Here is a 24,982-nt window from a genome sequence, read left to right as displayed (position 1 = left end):
TCAGGAATGAACTCCTATTTGCAATTGCCACAAAGAGAAAAAATATCTAGGAATACAGTTAACAAGGGAAGGGAAGGATCTCTTCAAGAAGAACTACAAACTACTGCTCAAGGAAATCAGAAAGGACACAAACAAATATAAAAACATTCCATATTCATGGATAGGAAGAATCAGTATCATGAAAATGGCCATACTATCCAAAGCAATATATAGATTCAGTTCTATTCCCATTAAACTACCATTGACAATCTTTACAGAATAGAAAAAAACAAACAAGCAAACAAACAAAACTGTCTTGACATTCATATAGAACCAAAAAGAGCTCATATTACCAGGACAGTCCTAGGCAAAAAGAACAAACAAGTCTGAAGTCATCAGGCTACCAAACTTTAAACTATACTACAAGGTTATGGTAAGCAAAACAGCATGGAACTGATACAAAAACAGGTACATGGATCAATGGAACAGAATAGATAACTCAGAAATAAAAATACACATCTATAACCATCTGATCTTCAACAAACATGACAAAAACAAGCAATGGGGAAATGATTCCCAATTTAATAAATGGTGCTGGGAGAACTGGCTAGCCATATACAGAAAATTGAAACTGGACCACTTCTTTACACCTTATACAAAAATGAACTCAAGATGGATTACAAACTTAAATGTAAAACTCAAAACTATAAAAATCCTAGAAGAAAATCTAAGAAACACCATTCAGGACATAGGCATGGGCAAACATTTTATGATGAAATCACCAAAAGCATTTGCAACAAAAGCAAAAATTGACAAATATGATCTAATTAAACTAAAGAGCTTCTGCACAGCAAAAGAAGCTACCATCAGAGAAAACAGACAACCTACAGAATGGGAGAAAAATTTTCAGTCTACCCATCTGATAAAGGTCTAGTATCCCAAATCTATAAGGAGTTTAAGCAAATTTACAAGAAAAACAAACAACTACATTAAAAAGTGGGAAAAGGACATGAACAGACACTTCTCAAAAGGAGACATACATGCGGCCAACAAACATACAAAAAAAAAATGCTCAAAATCACTGATCATTAGAGAAATGCAAATCAAAACCACAATGAGATACAATCTCACGTTAGTCAGAATGGTGATTATTAAGAGGTCAAGAAACAACAGATGTGGGCATGGTTGCGGAGAAATAGGAACACTTTTACATTGTTGGTGGGAATGTGAATTTGTTCAAACATTGTGGAAGATAGTGTGGCTATTCCTCAAAGATTTAGAGCCAGCAATGCCATTTGACCCAGCAATCCCATTACTGGGTATATACGCTGAGGAATAGAAATCATCCTATTATAAATACACATGCACATGTGCATTCACTAAAGCACTATTCACAATAGCAAAGACATGAAATTAACCTAAATGCCCATCAATGATAGACTAGACTAAAAAATATGGTACATATATACCATGGAATACTATGCAGCGAAAAAAGAAATGAGATCATGTGTTTTGCAAGAACATGGATGAAGCTGGAAGCCATTTTCCTTATCAAACTAACACAGGAACAGAAAACCAAACACAGCATATTCTCACTTATAAGTGGGAGCTGAAGAATGAGAACACACGGATACAGGGAGGGGAACAATGCACATTGGGTCCTATCGGAGAGAGCAGGAGGGTGGGTAGAGCATCAGAAAAAATAGCTGAAGCATGTCGGGCTTAATACCTAGGGGATGGGATGATAGATGCTGCAAACCACCATGGTACACATTTACCTATGTTACAAACCTGCACATTCTGCAGAAGTACGCCAGAACTTAAAATCATTTTTAAAAAATCTAGACAAAGCAACAATGTTATCTCTCACCATTCTTATTCAACATTGCAAGAGAGTAGCCAAAACACTAATGAAGAAGAAGCACAATGTTGGAGGACCCTCACTATCTGTTTAAAGTCTCCCTATAAGGCTATAGTAATCAAAAAGATTGGTATTGGTAAAAGAACAGACACATTGATCAAAGAATTAAAATATGGAGTCTAGAAATAAGCAAGAAAAATATAATAAACCGATTTTTTGACAAAGGAGTGAAGACATTTCAATGAACAAATAAATAGTGGCTGGAAAAATTAAAAACCTACATACCAAAAAGTGAATCTAAATACAGACCCTAGACCTTAGACAAAAATTAACTCTAAATAGATTTAGACTGAAATGAAAATGCACAACTAAAAAAATTAAGGAGAAAGCACAGGAGAAAATATACATGACCTTGAGCTTGGTAATACCTTTTAAGAAAGAACAGCAATAATATTATTCATAGAAGAAACCAATTATTATTTGGCTTCATTAAAATGAAAAACTCTATCCTATAAAACATACTATTAGGAGATCAAAAAGACAAACTGCAGACTAGAAGAAAAAATTGGCAAAATACACATCTGATAGAGGGCTTCTATCCAAAATACACAGAGCACACTTAAAACTCAACAACATTAAAACACACAATCTGATTAAAAATTGGGCAAAAGGTCTGAACAGATACGTGACCAAAATGATATACAGATTGGCAATAAGTATATTAAAAGATGCTCAATATCGTTTTCCATTAGTGTAATACAAATCAACTATGAAGTACTACCATATACCTATTAGTATAATCAAAATCCAAAATCCTGAAAGTATGAACTGTGGATAAGGATCCAGAGAAACAATAACTCTCAGTCTTTGTGCATGGTATTATAGAATACTATGCAGCCATGAAAAAAAAATTAAATAATGTTTTTTGCAGCAACTTTGACGGGGCTCACTATCCTGAGTAATGCAACTCAGAAATGAAAAACCAAATACTGCATGTTTTCACTTATAAGTGGGAGCTAAGCTATAGGTATGCAAAGACATACAGAGTAGACATAGAGACTCAGAATAGGGGAAGGTAGTGGGGGTGATGGATTAAAAACTATCTATTGGGTAAAACATAATGACTGTACCATTTTTTTTTTTTATTGCAATAGCACTAGAAGCACAAGTTTTTTTTATGTGAATGAATTGTACAGTGGTGAGCGCTGGGATTTTAGTATACCCATCACCCAAGTGGTATATGGCACATATATACCATGGAATACTATGCAGCCATAAGAAAAGATGAATTTGTGTCTTATGTAGGGACATGGATGCAGCTGGAAACCATCATTCTCAGCAAACTATCGCAAGAACAGAAAACCAAACACCGCATGTTCTCACTCATAGGTAGTGATTATCAGGGTTCAGCACGGTAAATTAACTTCTTTTTCTTTTGTTTCTCATTCTCCATTCTGTATTCTTTGGAGGGAAGTCACCACATACACACTACACTTACAGAGTGAGGAGATATGTTCCAACTTTTAATAATGTGGAATCTACATTTTAATGATGAAGTATCTAAAGTATCTCAAATTATTCTGCATAGGAAATTGGCCTCTTTTCCCATTATTTATTATTTACTTTTATCAGTATAACCTCCTGGATATTTATATTATACTTTGGATTACAATCCAATATTCCTTTATTTTTGAGGTCTAGCCAAGATTTGGCATTGGGACTCATTCAGCTGGTTTCTTTATCCCTTTGATACACCTCCATCAGTAATAGAACTTTTGTTTTGATTTTTGGATTCTTTACTACTTTCTGGTTCTTCAAAAGCCTTCACAGTTATTTTGTATATTTCCTGCTGCAGTTATAGAATCATTTACTCTGAGAAATGCTGTGGTTTTCTTAATTGGAAAATGGTATAGAAAGTCAAATCTTGTTGCTGTGCATGCCCAAAACTACAAAAAAATGTTGCATTAAGGTCTCTCAATTGACACAATGAGGAAAACTATGTGTTTACTCACCCATGCATGTAGATATATCTATTTATAGTTCTATATGTTAATATCTGTATCAATAGAAAGCTAAACATACATTTATGTAGATCTCTCTTACTCTAATCTTTCTTCCCCCCCGCCCCGCCCCAGGCTGGAATGCAATGGCCGGTTCTTGGCTCACTGCAACCTCTGCTTCCCAGGTACAAGCGATTCTCCTGCCTCAGCCTTCGGAGTAGCTGGATTCACAGGTGCCCGCCACCATCGCTGGCTAATTTTTGTACTTTTAGTAGAGACGTGATTTCACCATATTGGCCAGGCTAATCTCAAACTCCTGACTTGAGGTGATCTGCCTGCCTTGACCTCCCAAAGTGCTGGGATGACAGGTGTGAGCAACTGTGTCTGGCCTATTCTAATCTTTTACAACACAGATCAATGTAGCTTCTTCTCTTTACTTACGTGTAACATTTCTTTTTTTTTTTTTTTTTTTAACATTTCACAAAAAGTTTTATTCTTTGCTGATAAGATTAACTATCCAACTTTTTCTGATGTCTTTTTACAGGATACAGCCAAAACAAAAATTTAGACTATATAATGAAGAATAATTTTTAAGTTTCTTTTTCCTCCAATCTCATATAAGTTGGAGATATGGGCAAGGAAAACTGCACCGCTCTGGCTGAGTTCATTCTCCTCGGACTATCAGATGTCCCTGAGTTGAGAGTCGGCCTTTTCCTGCTGTTCCTTCTCATCTATGGAGTCATGTTTTTAGCCAACCTGGGCATGATTGCACTGATTCAGGTCTGCTTTCAGCTCCACACCCCCATGTACTTTTTCCTCAGCCATTTGTCCTTTGTAGATTTCTGCTATTCCTCAATAATTGTGCCAAAGATGTTGGCTAATATCTTCAGCAAGGACAAAGCCATCTCCTTCCTGGGGTGCATGGTGCAATTCTAATTGTTTTGCACTTGTGTGGTCACTGAGGTCTTCCTGCTGGCTGTGATGGCCTATGACCGCTTTGTGGCCATCTGTAACCCCTTGCTGTACATGGTCACCATGTCTCAGAAGCTGCGTGTGGAGCTGGCATCTTGCTGCTACTTCTGTGGGACGGTGTGTTCTCTGATTCACTTGTGCTTAGCTCTGAGGATCCCCTTCTATAGATCTAATGTGATAAACCACTTCTTCTGTGATCTGCCTCCTCTCTTAAGTCTTGCTTGCTCTAATATCACTCTGAATGAGGCGCTGCTGTTCCTGGTGACCATTTTGAATGAGAGCGTTACCATCGTGATCATCCTGACCTCTTATCTGCTAATTCTTTTTTTTTTTTTTAATTTTGACTATTTTTTAAAATTTATTTATTATTATTATACTTTAAGTTCTAGGGTACATGTGCATAATGTGCAGGTTTGTTACATATGTATACTTGTGGCACAAGACAGGGATGCCCTCTGTCACCACTCCTATTCAACATAGTGTTGGAAGTTCTGGCTAGGGCAATTAGGCAAGAGAAAGAAATCAAGGGTATTCAGTTAGGAAAAGAAGAAGTCAAATTGTCCCTCTTTGCAGATGACATGATTGTATATTTAGAAAACCCCATTGTCTCAGCCCAAAATCTCCTTAAGCTGATAAGCAACTTCAGCAAAGTCTCAGGATACAAAATTAATGTGCAAAAATCACAAGCATTCTTATACACCAGTAACAGACAAACAGAGAGCCAAATCAGGAATTAACTTCCATTCACAATTGCTTCAAAGAGAATAAAATACCTAGGAATCTAACTGACAAGGGATGTAAAGGACCTCTTCAAGGAGAACTACAAACCACTGCTCAGTGAAATAAAAGAGGACACAAACAAATGGAAGAACATACCATGCTCATGGATAGGAAGAATCAATAACGTGTAACGTTTCATTCCAGCATTGGAAAACTTGATTCTGAACATGTTTCATTCACTTAGTCTTCCAATTCCATTACATGTATATAGTAATTTCAGAATTATTAACCCTTACCCCCTTGGGAAAGAAAAACTTTATCTGTGAGAATACAGTACTTATATATGATTCCTTTTGATGTTAGTCTTACAGACTCCTCTCAGTTTTTAATTTACCGTGCTGAACCCTGATAATCACCACCTAAGCCAGGTGGTTAGGGTTTACATCAAGAATTGTAAGTCATATTGAATGCCCTGGTTGTGGTTTAATAAGTATTGCAATTTACTTCTGTGATTCCAAAAGTCTCCCCAAAATATCTTACCCTAGTCTGAACAAATAAAAAAAAAATAGATAAATCCCATTTTGGAATCATTAGACAAAATACCTAAAAGAATACTTCTCAAAACTGTCAAAGTCTTCAAAAACAAGGAATGTCAGAGAAACTGTCACAGTCAAAAGGACTCTATGAGAACATCAATAATACATGTAATGTGGAATCCTCAGTGAATATTGGAACAGAAAAAGACATTAGGGAAAAATAAAGATTCTAAATAATGCATGTTCTTTTGTTAATAAGAGTTTATCAATATTTAAATTAATTGTGACGAGTGTAACATAACAATGTAAGATGTTAAAAATAAGTGCAACCGGATATGGGGTACACAGAAACTCTCTGTATTATGTTTGCTATAATATTGTAAATCTAAAGTAAAAATATTAAAAACAAATGCCAAAATGTGTATTTTTTTCTATTAAGATTACCAATATACAAAAGTATAGAATATTTTAGTAAATCATTAAAATATATAAAATGTATCTAACGAAATAAATTTCTAGTGGGTTAATGTGGCTTATGTACACATTTATTTTAGATAAAATAATGAACAAAAACTGATATGTATCTAACCTCTGAAATATATAGAATATAACTAAATATTTTGTTGCTCTATTCCAGTAGTAATCTTTTCCAGGTTTCTATCACTGTATCATTCAAATTTACTTCAAGTGTTATATGCATGTGTGTTGTTTTAACTAATATAAAAGTGTCAAGATCTGAGAATTGTGTACTTTCCAACTTTGCATTCCATCATATAACATAATTCGTGGTTTGTTACACAAGCAATATTTATTGAAATACTGACCAAATAAATGAATAAGGACATATTGTTTAGGCATATAAAGATGAATGTAATATCAAAACACAATCAGATATCACTGTAGAATAGTTTAAATTGTTAAAAAAAAAAACTTTTTTCACTGTAAATGTGAAAATATTTTCTTAAGTTTGCTGTCATGTAATATCATATAAGATGATTTTAAAATTAATAGTCTGAATCAAACCAATATCATTTAAAAATAATTAAGAAACAGATCTTGGAAAAATATGTCTTCAAAAATGAGATAGGTGCATACATCCAATTATTATGCAAAATGTGACACTTAAATGTCTTTAACCCTCCAAAAGTTTCCTGCAAATATATATTCATGATTTTCAGTAGGTTAAAAACCACAGAACTGTACATTTTTAAATGATGAAAATAATGATATATTAATTACATCCCAATTAACGAAACAGAAATTAAGTAAATATAAAGATTTTAAGCATGTGATTCCATTCATAAACATGACATTTTCAAATTTTAGAAAGTTAATTATATAAAAACATAGCAATTGGTGAAGAATACATTATTTATAATGCAAAAACAAGTGAAAAGTGTTTTTATGACAGAGCAAGACATGTGTTATGTATTAAATATATCTTTATTTGCATCATTGTAAATAACACAATGGCAACTGTTATAACATAAATTTTTGTAATGTTTTAATAGGCATATGTAAGCATAAGACATTGCTTTGGAGTACTGTTCAGCCAAAGTAATTAAATGAGAAGTCAATAGGAATCAGACCAATTATTTGCTTTACATGACTTAGATTAATCTAACAATAGATTTTAGAGGATCGGGGAAATGTTTGAATACAATGTTTCAGATAATCCTCTACAAATACTAGTTCTCTCAGCAGTGTTTTTGAAAGGCATTGGGAGACAGCAATTGAGAGACTGAATAACCAAAAAAACCTAGACTGCAACTAACCTCTATATTGCTATTTGAAAGAATAATCAGTGCTATGTTGAACAGGAGTTGTGAGAGAGAGCATCCTTGTCTTGTGCTGGTTTTCAAGGAGAATGTTTCCAGCTTTTGCCCATTCATTATGATATTGGTTGTGGGTTTGTCATAAATGACTCGTTACTTTGAGGTGTGTTTCTTCAATACCTAGTTTATTGAGAGTTTTTAACATGAAGGGATACTGAGTTTTATCAAAGGCCTTTTCTGCATCTATTAAGATAATCATGTGGTTTTTGTCTTTAGTTCCATTTATGTGGTGAATTATGTTTATTTATTTGCATATGTTGAACCAGCCTTGCATCCCAGAGATGAAGCTGGCGTGATTGTGGTGGATAAGTCTTCGGATGTGCTGCTAGATTCGGTGTGCCAGTATTTTATTGAGAATTTTTGCATCTATGTTCATCAAGGATATTGGCCTGAAGATTTTTTTGTTGTTGTCTCTTGGCCAGGTTTTGTTATCAGGATGATCCTGGATTCATAAAATGAATCTGGGAGTTCATCCTTTCATTTATTTGGAATAGTCTCAAAAGAAATAGTACTAGCTTTTCTTTGTACCTCTGGTAGAATTCAACATAAATCCATCTGGTCCTGGGCTTTTTTTGGTTGATAGTCTGTTTGTTACTGCCTTGATTTCAGACTTCGTTATTGGCCTACTCAGAGATTCATCTTTTTTCTGGCTCAGTCTTGGGAGGATGTATGTGTTCAGGAATTTATCCATTTCTACAAGATTTTCTGGTTTATTTGCATAGAGGTGTTCATAGTAGTCTCTGATAGTTGTTTCTATTTCTGTGGGGTCAGTGGTGATACTCCTTTTTTTTATTATTATACTTTAAGTTCTGGGATAAATGTGCAGAAAGTGCAGGTTTGTTACATAGGTATACACATGCCATGGTGGTTTACTGAACCCATCAACCGATCATCTACATTAGGTATTTCTCCTAATGCTATCCCCCCGCTCAGCCTCTAATCCCCTGACAGGACCTGGTGTGTGATGTTCCCCTCCCTGTGTCCAGGTGTTCTCATTATTCAACTATGCCAATTATTCAATTCTGCCTTATAGATTCTTGATATTAGCCCTTTGTCAGGTGCGCAGATTGCAAAAATTTTCTCCCATTCTGTAGGTTGCCTGTTCATTCTGATGATAGTTTATTTTGCTGTGCAAAAGCTCTTTAGTTTAATTAGGTCCCATTTGCCAATTTTGGCTTTTGTTGCCATTGCTTTTGATGTTTTAGTCATGAAGTCTTTGCCCGTGCCTATGTCCTGAATGGTATTGCCCAGGTTTTCTTCTAGGATGTTTATGGTTTTAGGTCTTATGTTTAAGTTTTTAATCTATCTTGAGTTAATTTTTTATAAGGTGTAAGGACGGGGTCATTGCCTCCATTTGATTCTTCTCTCTTTTCTTATTAGTCTAGATGAAGATCTGATATCCAGAATCTATAAGGAACTTAAACAAATGTACGAGAAAAAACCAAACAACCCCACTGAAAAGTGGGCAAAGGACAGGAGCAGACACTTCTCAAAAAAGACATAAATGCAGCCAACAAACATATGAAACAAACAAAAAAAGCTCAACATCACTGATCATTAGAGAAATGCAAATCAAAACCACAATGAGATACCATCTCACACCACAGAATGATGATTATTAAGAAGTCAAGAAACAACAGATGCTGACGAGGCTGCAGAGAAATAGGAACATTTTTACATTGTTGGTGGGAATGTAAATTAGTTCAACCATTGTGGAAGACAGTGTGACAATCCCTCAAAGACCTGCAACCAGAAATACCATTTGACCCAGCAATCCCATTACTGAGTATATACCCTAAGGAATAGAAATCATTCTATTATAAAGATACATGCAAATGTATATTCATTGCAGCACTATTCACAGTAACAAAGACATGGAATCAACTCCAATGCTCATCAATGATAGACTGGATAAAGATAATGTGGTACATATACATCATGGAATACTATGCAGCCATAAAAAAGAATGAGATCATGTCCTTTGCAGGGACATGAATGGAGCTGGAAGCCATTATCCTCTGCAAACTACCACAGGAGCAGAAAACCAAATATCACATGTTGTTACTTACAAGTGGTAGCTGAACAATGTGAACACATAGACACAGAGAGGGGAACAACACACACTGGGGTCTGTCAGAAGGTAGGAGAGAAGAAAGCATCAGAAAAAAATAACTAATTCATGCTGGGCTTAATACCTGGGTGATGGGTTGGTAAGTGCAGTGTATCACCATGGCACATGTTTACCTGTGTAACAAACTGCACATCCTGCACATGTACCCTGGAACATAAAATATAAAAATAATAAAAAATAAAAGAATAATCAGGTGCCTTAACCATTAGCTAATGAGAAGGTAGACTTTATATTCTCTGTATAAATTAATGAAGTAAAGATACATGTTTAATCAGACAAAGCAAAACACTGTGAAGATTTAAAATTTCTGCAAGAAGGCATTATGGATCTGTGTTTTTAAAATAACAAACATGGAATTCTAACATCCTTGATTTCTATTTCTTAAAGCATAGAGAACGAATTTATCCTGGACATGGAATAAAACATCTAACTCAGATATTAACAATTCTCAGTAAAGTACCCACAAAATATGAGCCTGTGACCAATTTAATTGTTCACAGTATTCTTTAAAGAATTTGAACTATATATATGTATAGGTAAGCAAATAAGTTAGTTTTTTTTTAATATGGTGTTATTTACCATAACCTTGTTTGTATTGATAGAAACCTTTCAAAATGTATGATTAGAATAGCATAACTCTGTTTGTGAATTCTGTTAAAGAAGAGTGCTGGTGGTCCAAAAAAGTAATTTATAATTTTTCTGAAAGTCATCTGCATACAGCTACTTTCCACGTGGTAAGTTCATATGATCATTTCATCCTGAAGTAGTAGCAAATGTTTTAGGTACTAATGGCAAAGAATGGGGAGTGAAATATATTTCTGCTTTAACCCTCCAGGAAATTGCTCTGATTTTTCAAGAAAAATAATTACTAACAGTGCTGATTCTTGCAGTCAGGTTCCCGTCTGTTAATGGGACACTATCAATCCTATGACTCAATCAGTAACTTGATTGGCACATTGGAATTATCCTTCCTAATATATACAATTAAATAAACCACAAATGCAAGTCATATTGTCCTCCGTGATGTGCAATATAAAACTGCTCTTATAGCTGTTTCTTTACTATGTATTTGTCCTTCTCAATGGACTGGGAGCTCTATAAGACATAAGACCGTATCTCCCTCTCCCTCATTGCATTTCCCTGGACACTTGGCACAATTGTTGACACATTTTAAGCTCTCAATAAGCGTTTGCTGAATTTAAAACAAATCTTCATGTCCTGTGAATTCCAACTCATTAATATATTTATAATCTGTTGGCCTCTCTCCATCTCCACTGTAATGACTTTCATTACCATCCTGTCATTTCTAGCCTTACTTCTTTTCCATCTTTTCCCTGTATTGCATCCTGAGAGGCTTTTTAAACATACGCCTCTTGTCTTCCAGTCATAAGTGTAAGGGTCCTCATTGGGTCACTAATGATCTTGTGATATAGCTATTTGTTGTTGCTATTGTTTATGGAAAACTGTAACTGTTCATTTTGCCACTTGGCTAACACCACCAGATTAATAATATCTCTTACTGAATCTCTGTATTCCAGACATATAGAGCCACCTGTATGTTCTTGAAAGTGTTATTTATTTATTTACCACTAAAGTTCACAGTATCTTTTCTGATGAAAACACACTTCCATGAAACTCTACTTGGCTAACACCAGATATTATCCATGTCTCAGACCAGATATCAACAATAAGATATAGATGCAATCAACTTTTATGATATAGTTTGAATATATGTGTCTTTCCAAAATTTATAGGTTGATAATCACTAATGTGATAGTATTAAAAAGTAGGACCTTTAGCACATTATTAGGTCATGAAGGCTTTGACTTCATAAATGAATTAGTGATCTTATAAAAGGGCTTTAAGGGCTGGGCATGGTGGCTCACGCTTGTAATCCCAACACTTTAGGAGGCTGAAGCAAATGGATCGCTTGAGCTCAGGAGTTTGAAACCAGTGGTGGCAACATGGTGAGACCCCATCTCTACTAAAAATGCAAAAGTAATAAGCCAGGAGTGGTGGTTCATGCCTGTGGTCTCAGCTACTCAGGAGGCTGAGGTGAAAGCATCACTTGGACCCCGGCGGTGGAAGTTGCAGTGAGCTGAGGTCATAACACTGCACTCCAGTCTGTGTGACAGAGAGAGTCTCTGTCTCAAAAACAAATAAATTAACTAATTAAAAAACTAAAAAGGCATTAAGGACTTACCTTGCCTAATTTTTGCCCTTCTGAAACTTATATCATGTGAGGACACAAAGATGGCACCATCTATGAAGAATGGGCTTTTGCCAAACACCAAATGTGCTGGCACTTTGATCTTGGACTTCACAGCCTCCAGAACTGTGAAAACTAATGTTTTTCTTGTCTATAAATTACCTATTTTTAAGTATTTTGTTATAGCTGTACAAATGGACTTAGACAGAAATTGGTACCACAAAGTGGGGCCTTACTAAACAGTTACCTAAACATGTGAAAGCACCTTTGAAACTGGGTAATGGATAGAGGCTAAAAAGATGTCAATGTCCTAAAAGTAGCTATAGTGTATAACACAGCATTAAAAGCAATTCTGGAGAGGGCTCAGAAGAAGACAGCTGTAAGGAAAGCCTAATGCTCTTAGAGATTATTTAAGTAGTCATGATCAGAATGCAAGTAGAAATATAGACAATGAGGTCCATTTGTATGAGGTCTCAGATTGAAATGTGAAACAAGGTCTTGAAAACTGGGAGTTGTGGAAATGCTATAGAACACAGAAACTTAGGATGGCCACATACAGAAAGGAAGAAAGCATCTCCCTTGACCATTGTATCCCTGCAGAAAAGAACAACGTGGAACAGGAAGGGACAGCTTACTGTGAGAATAAAAGGTACTCAAGAGAGCCTCAGTGGCCCCTATCACAGTTGCACAATTGCAGACACTTGCAGTCTTGGCCACTAGAAAATACTGTGGTGTTGGAGGGATGAATGCAGCTTAGGAAGCTGCCTGCAGTTCACAGAGCTGCTCTACTCCAGAGAAGATGCCCATGCTATGACCTACCACCCACGGCCCAAGCTGCTGCTGTGCTGTATCAGAGCCACTGAAACAGACACCCAGAGAAAAGGTCACATTTCCTGTTGCTAGCGGGACCTGGGTACCCACTCAGTGCAGCAGGTAAGTTCAGTGCTCTGACTTTAGGGATTTGGACCTTGGGCACAGTAAAAACCAGTGACCTGCCTCAAGGGACTTAGATCCCATGGCCAGTGAAGAAGCAGCAACATCCAGCACCTCAGCCTCTGAGGACCTGGAGCCAGTCCTGGTGTAGCACAGTAGTCACGGTCAACAGTAGACAATATGGTGCTCTGTCCTCTGGGGAAACTAGGCCCCAGCCTAGCAGAGCAACTGCATTCCCAGGTGCCAGAGCTGACATGTCATACTGTCACCCAAAGAAGCCAAGTCTTGGCTAATCTGTGCCACCTCACCCTCTTGGCCAAACAGCCACTGTGTGCAACATCTCTGGAGCTGGTGGATCGGCCATCCAGATTACAAGCTGCCAGGGCACCCTACGTCCCTTGGAAGTGGAGTCATTATTGCACTGCCCTCTACTCCATGAAGTCTAAGCTACATCTGTGCTCAGTTGCTCCTGTGTTTTTTTGTATCTAAAAGCTCCCAGCCTCACAAAGCCTGGGCCACTGCTGTGTTCCACCACCAAAGGGTTCAGAATCACCACTATATAGTGTCTATCTCCTCTCCTGGTGGCTGATTTGCCACTATGCCTGTTGGCTTTGGAATTTGAATTATAGCTGTGTCCTGCTCCCCAGGACCTGACCCTATGAAACACTTTTTTTATTCCCCTCGGAGCCATCCAGTGCTACGCCCTGACTCCCAGGATTTTATTTGATGCTCAAAGCACCTTGCCCTACTCTACTGGCACCCAGATTCCCCAGAGTATAGGACACCAAGGTAGTTAGGGTGCCCAAGCAGCCACAATCACTCTGCTGGACCTGGACTCTAGTCCCTTGGAGGGTGAAGTGCTGGGAAACCCCCAGGATGAGAGCTATAGGTACATACCTCCCCCTTATACCTGAACTAATAGGGGAATACCTGAGAATCACAGTCTTCATCTTTGTGGGAGAGCTACTTCTACAAATGTCTTCGAGAGTGAATCTATGCCCATGTCATAGCTGCCGTAATAGTTCAGCAAAGCACTGAGGAAAGAACCCTAGCTCAACAGCTACTGTGATGACTTGTCCCCTGAAACACAATGTTACTGCGGCTGCCTGTGAGCTACATCAGACCCAATACCAAAAGTGATCCCCTCAGCTACTTCTCCACTCTATGGTGAAAAAAAATAACTAGAGGTCATCCAAAGTCCTTGTCACTAAGAAACCTAAACTACCCTGCTAACACCATTGCCACAAACTCCTACAGTCTAGGCCACTGAGGCACCTGAAGTCATCACTGACATTGAGTACAGCTGAAAAAGCTATATGTAGACTATACTAGTGTGCCTACCTGGAACCTGAGACAATGCATGCTGCCTACAAACACCCTTGGACTGACACCATTGGACTCATCTGCAGGTGAAACTTCTTTTCCTAGAAATGCCATTTTATAAATATGTAAGATAAGATTGTTTCATCAGATGCACAGACATTAATGTAGGGGGAAAAGAAGAAAAATAATATTAAAGGAACATGATAATTCTCTAGTAACTGAACCCCAGAAATGAAAATTTAAAAATTGCCTGACAATAAATTTAAAACAATGCTGTTAAGAAAACTTGGAGAGATACAACACAATACAGATAGAAAATTTAACTATGGCAGGAAAATAATTTATGACTGCATATGAAATTCAATAAAGAGATTGACGTGCCGGGTGCGGTGGCTCAAGCCTGTAATCCCAGCACTTTGGGAGGCCAAGATGGGTGGATCACGAGGTCAGGAGATCGAGACCATCCTGGCTAACACGGTGAAAACCTGTCTCTACTAAAAAATACAAAAAATTAGCCGGACGTGGTGGCGGGCGCCTGTAGTCCCAGCTACTCAGGAGGCTGAGGCAGGAAAACGGCGTGAACCCGGGAGGCAGAACTCGCACTGAGCCGAGATCGCGCCACTGCACTCCACTCTAGCCTGGGAGACAGAGCAAGACTCTGTCTCAAAAAAAAAAAAAAAAAAAAAAAAAAGGAGATAGACGTAATTAAAAAAATAACCAAAAAAAATCTTGGTGTTGTAGAATTCTGCGAATGAAATAAAAAATACAAGTGAGAACTTCAACAGCAGACTAGATTAAACAGAAGAATCTGTGAACTTGAAGACTTGTCTTTTGAAGTATCCCAGGCAGAGGCAAAAAGAAAGAAATAAAAAATCTGAAAAAAAAAAAAGAAAACCTATAGGAATAATGGAACACAATTAAGGAAACAAATACTTATAATACGGCAGTTACAGAGGGAAACTAGAAGGAGAAAGGCACAGACACATTTTGTTAAAAAATTATTACCTGAAATTCCTTAAGTCTTGGGAGATATATGGACATTCAGATCTATGAAGTTCAAAAATCCCTCAGAGTGTTAACACAAACAGATTTTCACCAAAGCACATAATAATCTAAATGTCAAAATTCAAAGGTAGAAATTTTAATGCAGCAAGATAGAAGTATCAAATCATGTACAAAAATATCTCATTTGACTATCAGTAGATTTATCAGCAGAAGGTTTGAAGGCTATACAAAAATAGGATGACATATTCAAAGAGCAAAATGAAAGAATGAAAGGAAGAAAAAATGAAGGGAAGGAAGGGAGGGAGGGAGGGAGGAAGGAAGGAAGGGAGGGAGGGAGGGAGGAAGGAAGGAAGGAAGGAAGGAAGGAAGGAAGGAAGGAAGGAAGGAAGGAAGGAAGGAAGGAAGGAAGGGAGAGAGAGAGAAAGAAAGCAAGAGAGAAAGAGAAAGAAAAAGAAAGAAAGAAAGAAAGAAAGAAAGAAAGAAAGAAAGAAAGAAAGAAAGAAAGAAAGAAAGAAATGTTTTGTAAATGTATCCTTCAGAAGTGAAGAAGAAGTAAAGTATTTCCCAGATAAACAACAGCTAGGGAATTCATCATTATTATGCTAGCCTTATAAGAAATTGTTAAGGGAGTTTTTTTGACTAGAAAGAAAAGGACAGTAATTACTGTCATGAAACCATATAAATGAAGAAAGCTCACTGGTAAATGTAAATATAGTAGTGCCAAATTTAGAATATTCTAAGAATATTCAGAATATTCTGTCATTATCATGAAAATATATGAATCTTCAAAATCTCTATGAAAGTTAAAAGTCAAAATAGTCAAAAATAACTAAAGCTAAACGTTTGTAAGGAATACACAAAATAAAACAATATAAATTGTGACAACAAAAATATAAACGGTGAGAAGTGAATAAAAGTTTATAGTATTTGTATGAAACTAAAGTGAAACTAATTACCAGCTTAAAATAGTCTATTATAACAACAAGAAGTTTGATGGAAACCCCACGGTAACTGCAAGGCAAAAATAAACTGTAGCAGATATGCTATAACAAGAAAAAGAAAGGAATCAAAGCATAGCAGTACATAAAATCACCAACCACAAAGGAAGACAATAAAAGAGGAAGAATGAAAGAAAGGACCTGCAAAACTCACAGAAAACAACTAACAAATGACAAGGGCAAATCCTTACCTATCAATGATAACCTTGAATTTAAATTATTCAACTCTCCAGTCAAACATTATAAAGTGTCTGAATGAATTAGGGAAAAAAAAATTCAACTATATGCTGCCTATGAAAGACCAGTTTTAACTTTAAATACACACGTTGGTTCAAGGGGGACGGATAGATGAAAATATTCCATCCATATGTTAACCAAAAGGGATCCAGAGTGGCTATACTTAAATCAGTAAAATAGATTTTGAGGCAAAAATTGTCACAAGAAACAAAGTCATTTTTTAATAATAAAGAGTTAATCCATCTAGAGAACATAACAATTATAAATATATATTCATCCAAAATCAGAGCACCAAAATATGTAAAGCAATTATTATTATTATTATCATTTTCTTTTTTTTATTATTATTATACTTTTAAGTTCTAGGGTACATGGGCATAACGTGCAGGTTTGTTACATATGTATACTTGTGCCATGTTGCTGTGCTGCACCCATCAACTCGTCAGCACCCATCAACTCGTCATTTACATCAGGTATAACTCCCAATGCAATCCCTCCCCCCTCCCCCCTCCCCATGATAGGCACCGGTGTATGATGTTCCCCTTCCCGAGTCCAACTGATCTCATGGTTCAGTTCCCACCTATGAGTGAGAACATGTGGTGTTTGGTTTTCTGTTCTTGTGATAGTTTGCTAAGAATGATGGTTTCCAGCTGCATCCATGTCCCTACAAAGGACACAAACTCATTCTTTTTTATGGCTGCATAGTATTCCATGGTGTATATGTGCCACATTTTCTTAATCCAGTCTGTCACTGATAGACATTTGGGTTGATTCCAAGTCTTTGCTATTGTGAATAGTGCTGCAATAAACATACATGTGCATGTGTCTTTAGAGCAGCATGATTTATAATCCTTTGGGTATATACCCAGTAATGGGATGGCTGGGTCATATGGTACATCTAGTTCTAGATCCTTGAGGAATCGCCATACTGTTTTCCATAATGGTTGAACTAGTTTACAATGCCACCAACAGTGTAAAAGTGTTCCTATTTCTCCACATCCTCTCCAGCACCTGTTGTTTCCTGACTTTTTAATGATTGCCATTCTAACTGGTGTGAGATGGTATCTCATTGTGGTTTTTATTTGCATTTCTCTGATGGCCAGTGATGATGAGCATTTTTTCATGTGTCTGTTGGCTGTATGAATGTCTTCTTTTGAGAAATGTCTGTTCATATCCTTTGCCCGCTTTTTGATGGGGTTGTTTGTTTTTTTCTTGTAAATTTGTTTGAGTTCTTTGTAGGTTCTGGATATTAGCCCTTTGTCAGATGAGTAGATTGCAAAAATTTTCTCCCATTCTGTAGGTTGCCTGTTCACTCTGATGGTAGTTTCTTTTGCTGTGCAGAAGCTCTTTAGTTTAATGAGATCCCAGTTGTCAATTTTGGCTTTTGCTGCCATTGCTTTTGGTGTTTTAGACATGAAGTCTTTGCCCATGCCTATGTCCTGAATGGTACTACCTAGGTTTTCCTCTAGGGTTTTTATGGTATTAGGTCTAACATTTAAGTCTCTAATCCATCTTGAATTAATTTTCATATAAGGAGTAAGGAAAGGATCCAGTTTCAGCTTTCTACTTATGGCTAGCCAATTTTCCCAGCACCATTTATTAAATAGGGAATCCTTTCCCCATTTCTTGTTTCTCTCAGGTTTGTCAAAGATCAGATGGCTGTAGATGTGTGCTATTATTTCTGAGGACTCTGTTGTGTTCCATTGGTCTATATCTCTGTTTTGGTACCAGTACCATGCTGTTTTGGTTACTGTAGCCTTGTAGTATAGTTTGAAGTCAGGTAGCGTGATGCCTCCAGCTTTGTTCTTTTGACTTAGGATTGTCTTGGAAATGCAGGCTCTTTTTCGGTTCCATATGAACTTTAAAGCAGTTTTTTCCAATTCTGTGAAGAAACTGGTTGGTAGCTTGATGGGGATGGCATTGAATCTGTAAATAACCTTGGGCAGTATGGCCATTTTCATGATATTGATTCTTCCTATCCATGAGCATGGTATGTTCTTCCATTTGTTTGTGTCCTCTTTTATTTCACTGAGCAGTGGTTTGTAGTTCTCCTTGAAGAGGTCCGTAAAGCAATTATTAATGAACATGAAGGAATAAATAGCAATACAACAAGCACAAGAGATTTCAATATTCCACTTTCAAAAATGGATAAATCAACCAGACAGAAAATTTATAAGGAAATTAATTAAAGTACACGTTAGACAAATGGACCTAAAAAATACATATGGAACATTTCATCCAGTATCAGCAAAATATACTTTGTGATAGTGCACATGAAACATTCTCTAGGATAGACCATAAATTAGGCCACAAAACAAGTCTTAACACATTCAAAAACACTGAAATTTTATCCAGAATTATTTCTAGCCACAGCAGTATAAATCTGTGAATCAATGACCTGAGAAATCTTGAAAAATTCACAAATTTGTGGAAATTTAACAACATGCTATTGGACAATCAATGATTCAAAGAAAATATGAAAAGTTACACTTAAAAATATCTTGAGACAAATGAAAATGGAAACACAACACACTAAAACCTATGGGATGCAGCAAAAGCAATTTTAAGAGGAAAATGTACAGCAATGAATGTCTACATTAAAGAAAGAAAGACTAAAATAAATAGCCTAACATTATGCTTCAAGATACTAGAAAAAGAACAAGGTTAATCCAAAGTTAGAAGAAAGAAAATAATACAGGTCAGAACAGAAATAAATGAAATAATGGTTAGAAAATAAAAAGTAAAAGAGAACCAAGAGTTTTGTTTTTTGAACAAATAAACAAAATTGACAAAACCCTAGCTAGACCAACTAAGATAAAGAAAGAAAACTTAAATAAATAAAACTATAAATGAAAGTAAAGACATTATGACAGGTGCCTTAGACATGAAAATGAGTATAAGGGACTATTTATTAAAAATTATATGTCAGCTGGGTGTGGTGGCTCATGCCTGTAATCCTAACATTTTTGGAGGCCAAGGTGGGCAGATCACCTGAGGTCAGGAATTTGAGACCAGCCTGGCCAACATGGCGAAACTTTGTCTCTACTAAAAATACAAAAATTAGCTGCGCATGGTGGTGGGCGCCTGTAATCCCAGCTACACTGGAGGCTGAGGCAGGAGAATCACTTGAACCCCAGGGGACGGAGGTTGCAGTGAGCTGAGATCACGCCACTGCACTCCAGACTGGGAGAAATCGAGTGAAACTCTGTCACAAATGTGTGTGTGTGTGTGTGTGTGTATCCAAACTGGATAAACTGGAAGATGTGAGCAAACTCCTAGAAAAATATAAACTACTAGTATTGATTCGGGAAAAAACAGAAAGCTTGAATAGCCCAGTAAGCAATAAAAACATAAAAATATTAGTTAAATACCTTCCAACAACAATAAAAAACCCAGTAGCAGATGTTCCCCTCTGCTGAATTCTAAAACCACTCAAATAATAGATTGTACCAATGCTTCTTAAATTCTTCCATGAAACAAAGCTAGAAAACATAATGCCAAGGAAGTTTTATGATGGCAGCATGATCTTAATACCTAAGCCAGATAAAGATACTACAAGAAAAGGCTACTATAGGCCAACATCTCTGATGAACACTGATGTAAATATCCTAAATAAAATATTAGGACACAAAATTAAATAACACTTCAAAAATTATATATTATGACCAAGGGGAATATATTCCTGACATGCAAATCTGTTTTAACATATGCAAACCAATCAATGTAATAATTACATTAACAGAATAACAAAATATTTGACAAAGTTTAACATCTTTTCTTCATAGAAGGGAAGTTCCTCAGCATAATATAGGTCATTTATGAAAATGTCACAACTCACATAATATTCTACAGGGAATAACTGAAAATTTTCCGCTAAGATTCAGTACAAGGAAAGGATACCTACTCTCACCACTTTTGTTAAATAGTACTGTAAGTACTAGCAAGAACAATCATATAAGAAAAATAAATAAAAAGCCTCTGTATTGGGAAAGAAGTGAAGTTATATCTACGTGCAGGTGACATAATGTAATATGCAAAAACATCAAATATTCCACAAAAGAACTGTTAGAATAATAAGCAAAACCAAAAACATTGCAAGATCCAAAATAATCAAATCACAATATTAATAGCATCTATATTAAACTATATTAAAGCAAACCTAGCTGAAAAAAGCAATTTTTAAAAATTCATTTATGATAGTATATAAAAACATAAATAAATTTAAACTATCAGGTGAAAAATTTGTACACTAAAAACTATAAAACATTGATGTAAGAAATTGAAAAATAAGAAAAAAATGAAGAAGATACAAATAAATGAAAAGTTAGCTCATGTTCATGGATCATAAGAATTAATTTTGTTAAAATAGACTACAAAAAACAACATGAAGAATATGCAAATTCAATGCAATCCCTATGAAAAATCCCAAAGCATTTTTTCACAAAAATAGAAAAAAAATTCTAAAATTTGTATGAACTATAGAACATTCTGAATAGTGAAAACAATACTGAGAAAGATAAACAAAGTTGATAGCATCCCAGTATCTGACTTCAAGATGTATTACAAATCTAGAGTAATCAGAAGAGTGTGGTATTGACATATAAACAGAAACATAGATGGATGAAATACAATAGGCCAGATTTAAGTCGAAACATATACAGTCAACTAATTTTTGACAAGGACAGAAAGAAGACATGATGAGAAATAAATTATCTCTTCAATAAATTGTGGTGAAAAAACTATTTCCACATGCAAAAATGAGATTGAAGAACCTTATTTTACACAATGGACAAAAATCAACTTAAAAGGAATAAAAGACCTAAATGTAAGACCAGAAATGATAAAACTCCTGGAAGAGAACGTAAGGAAAAAATATCTTGGACATTGGCATTGGTGATGATTTTTTTTTTTTTTGAAAATCATATCAAAAGCTCAAGCCACAAAAGTAAAAATAAATGAATATGATTACATTAAACTCAAAAGCTTCAGCTCAGAAAAGAAAACAATCAACGAAATGAAAAACCGATCTAGAAACTTGGAATAATATTTCAAAATCACATATCTGATAAGAGAGTAATATCTACAATTTGTAAGAACTCTTATACCTCAGTAGCAGGAAAAACAATAACCTGAACAGACATTTTTCTAAAGAAGACGTAGAAATGGCCAACAGATATATGAAAAGGCTTTAACATCAGTAATCATGAAGGAAATAAAAATTAAAACTACTGTGTAATATTACATCATATGTATTAGAATAGCTATTTTTAAAAGAAAAAAGAGATAACAAGTGTTGGTGAGAATGTAGAGAAAAGGGAATCCTAGCACATTGTAGGTGAGGATGAAGATTTTTACAGCCATTATGTAGAGTGGTGTGGAAGTTTCTAAAGAAATTAAATCTGGATTTACCATATGACCCAACAATCTTTCTTCTGGGTATACATTCAATGAATATGAAATCATCATATCATAAGAATATCTGCACTTTCATATTCACTGCAGCATTATTCACAATAGCAAACATATGGAAACATCTAAATGTCTGTCAGTGGGCAAATGAATAAATAAACTGTATGCATATGTATATGCATATCATCCATTAAAAAAGGCAATTCTGCCGTTTGCTACAACATGGATGAAGTTGGAGGACATTTTGCTACTTGAAATAATCCAGACCCAAAGAAAAATATATATTGCACAATTATACTGATATGTTGAATCTAACAAAAAAAAAATATATGTAAACATAGAGAATAAAGCAATAGTTACCAAGGGAAGTGGGGCAGAAAATGAGGAGGTAGAGGTCAAAAGATACAAATGAGCAGATATGTAGGATGAACAAGACTAAAGATTTAACAACATGAGGACTTTAGTTAATAAAATGTATTTTGTTAGGGATGTTTGTAAAATAAATAGATTTTAGCTACTGTTGTCACAAAAAAGGTAACTACATGACATAAATAAATATGTCAATTTGCTTTATTATAGTAATCACTTTAATATCTATATGTACCCCATAACATCATGTTGTAAACTACAAATATACACAATAAAATTTATCTTAGAAACAGGAGGATGGGTGCAGGGGAAGTAGAGGTTAAAGATTTGGGAAAGTCTCAGTCTTAAAAGGCATGTTAGGGAGAGTATACCAAGGTTATGGCCAAAGGAATATTTGAAAAGGAGAATTATACAAATTGAAAGAAGCCAAATAATATTCATGAAGACAATAGAAGAGTGATCATTAAGGCATTTCGGAGATCTTTGAGGCTGCCATTCCCATCACAGGCCCAAAGTGCTAAGGTCTTGTTGGTAGAATTGTGTCAATGGACAGGACCTGGGTGCCAGTGGGACCTCTGGGCTGGCTGTCCCAGCTGCCTTAAGTTTCTGCTCTATGTGTTCTGGAGCAGCACTCCTTGGCTGTCCCAGCTGTGGCTCAAACAGTCCACTATGTACCTCAGGCTGCCACTCTAGAGGAAACAAGAAGTAAATCTTGGTGGCATCCACATGGTGCTAACTCTGCAGGTGCACAGAATGTAAGACCTGGACAGGCATGGCTGCCTCCATTTGGATTTCAAAAGGTGCTTCAGAGAGCCTTAGAACCCAGGCAAAGTACTGTCACAGGGACCAAGCCACCACAGAAAGCCCCACTAGGTTGGTGATAGGGCTGCCACTAGGACCCCAGACCAGTAGAGCAATAGGAAAGCAATTTCAGCCTGGGAGAAACTCAAGCATAGGCCTCCAAGACTTAGAACTTCTGCATGGTTTGCTCCCAGCAAAGCCGTGAGGATAGAGTTGATGGGAGCCTGGGGAGCCCAACCCTCACCCAGAATTGGAAAGAGACCTGTTATTCCTTTCTTCTTTTCTATTTCTGCCTTTTAGAATGGAAATGTCTATTCTATGTGTGTCCTACCACTGCACTTTTGGCAGCATATAACTTGTTTGATTTCACAGTCTCACAGCTGGAGAGCAATTTGCCACAGGATAAATAGTACCAAATCCAAAACTCAACAGAACACACATTAAATCCTATGACTTGAGAATATTCTTCTTCAACTTTATGTCATACCTTATGGACATATTTGTTTCAGGCTATTCATAATTTAATTTTATAGTGTAAATTTGATAAGCTCTATTTTTCAGGAAATATGATAGTTTCATGAAAAGTAGCAAATTTATTGATATAGTGTTGCTCATAATACGTGCTTTTATTGTTTGTAAGATCTGTGATGGTACCCATCTTTCATTATTTAAACTGATAGTTTGTGTATTTTCTTTTCTTCTTGATTATACTTGCTAATTGATTGTCATTTTTAAAATATTTTAAGGGAAGCAAATGCTGTTTTACTAATATTATATATTGTTTGTCTGCTTTGTATTTCACTGATTTCCTAGTCTACCATTATTTTTAAATTTTCTTTTACTTTATTTGGGTTTCCTAGGTCATCTTAAATCTCTACTTCTAACATAAGAATTTTAAGCTATAAATTTCACGCTACAGACTACTTTAGCAGCAAACCACACATTTTCATGTGATTTATTTCATTATCATTCAGCTCAAAATATTTTCTGTGGCTCCTTGTAATTAATTATTTGACGTTGATTTTCTCTGGAGACTGTTTATTATTTTGTAAGTGTATTAATCCTATTGAGTTTTTCGGTTTTGGCAAAAATATATTTAATCCTGTGAAATAAATTATTGAAAGTATGTACCAGCATATGAACTACCTTCACCAGTGTCCATGGACACGTTAAAAAAAAAAATGTATACTTCACATGTTGAAGCTTTTTTTTTTGGTTGTATATGTTTAAGTTATACAATGTTTAAGGTATACAAAATGATGTTATGCTATATATATGAATAGTTAAAAGGTTACCAGAATGAAGCAAATGCACATATTCATTAACTGACATAGTTACCTATTTGTTTTTTTTGTTTTTTTTTGTTTTTTTTTGGAAAGAGCTGCTAAAGAATTTTGTTTAGCATGAAATTAAAATATAGTACAACTTTATCACCAATATCCTAATGTGACATATTAGATCTGTAGACTTATTCATTCCAATCATCTTGTATGTTGCATCCTCCAAACTACATCTCTCCATTTTCTCCCCTACTCATGCCCTTGGTAATCATTATTTTGTTCTCTATCTCTGTTTTTTTTTTACTTTTTTCAAAAAGATTTTGCATATAAGTGAGATCATGCAATATTTTTTCTTTCTTTGTCTGGTTTAATTCACTTAGCATA

At 35.7% G+C, this 24,982-nt stretch overlaps 1 protein-coding gene across 1 annotated transcript in view; it reads left to right on the top strand.

Annotated features, from left to right (window-relative positions):
* Positions 1–4,470: 4,470 nt before the first annotated feature.
* Positions 4,471–24,982, top strand: part of LOC102123095 (olfactory receptor 5L1-like) — a 55,365-nt gene continuing 34,853 nt past the window's right edge. Inside the window, 1 exon segment of the mRNA XM_074021572.1 lies at positions 4,471–5,202. Within this exon segment, the coding sequence (XP_073877673.1) occupies positions 4,471–5,202 (732 nt within the window).

Source organism: Macaca fascicularis, chromosome 17 (assembly GCF_037993035.2).
Source record: "Macaca fascicularis isolate 582-1 chromosome 17, T2T-MFA8v1.1".
Taxonomy (NCBI): domain Eukaryota; kingdom Metazoa; phylum Chordata; class Mammalia; order Primates; family Cercopithecidae; genus Macaca; species Macaca fascicularis.
The sequence above is the reverse complement of the archived record's forward strand: the minus strand, read 5'-3'. Positions and strand labels throughout refer to the sequence as shown.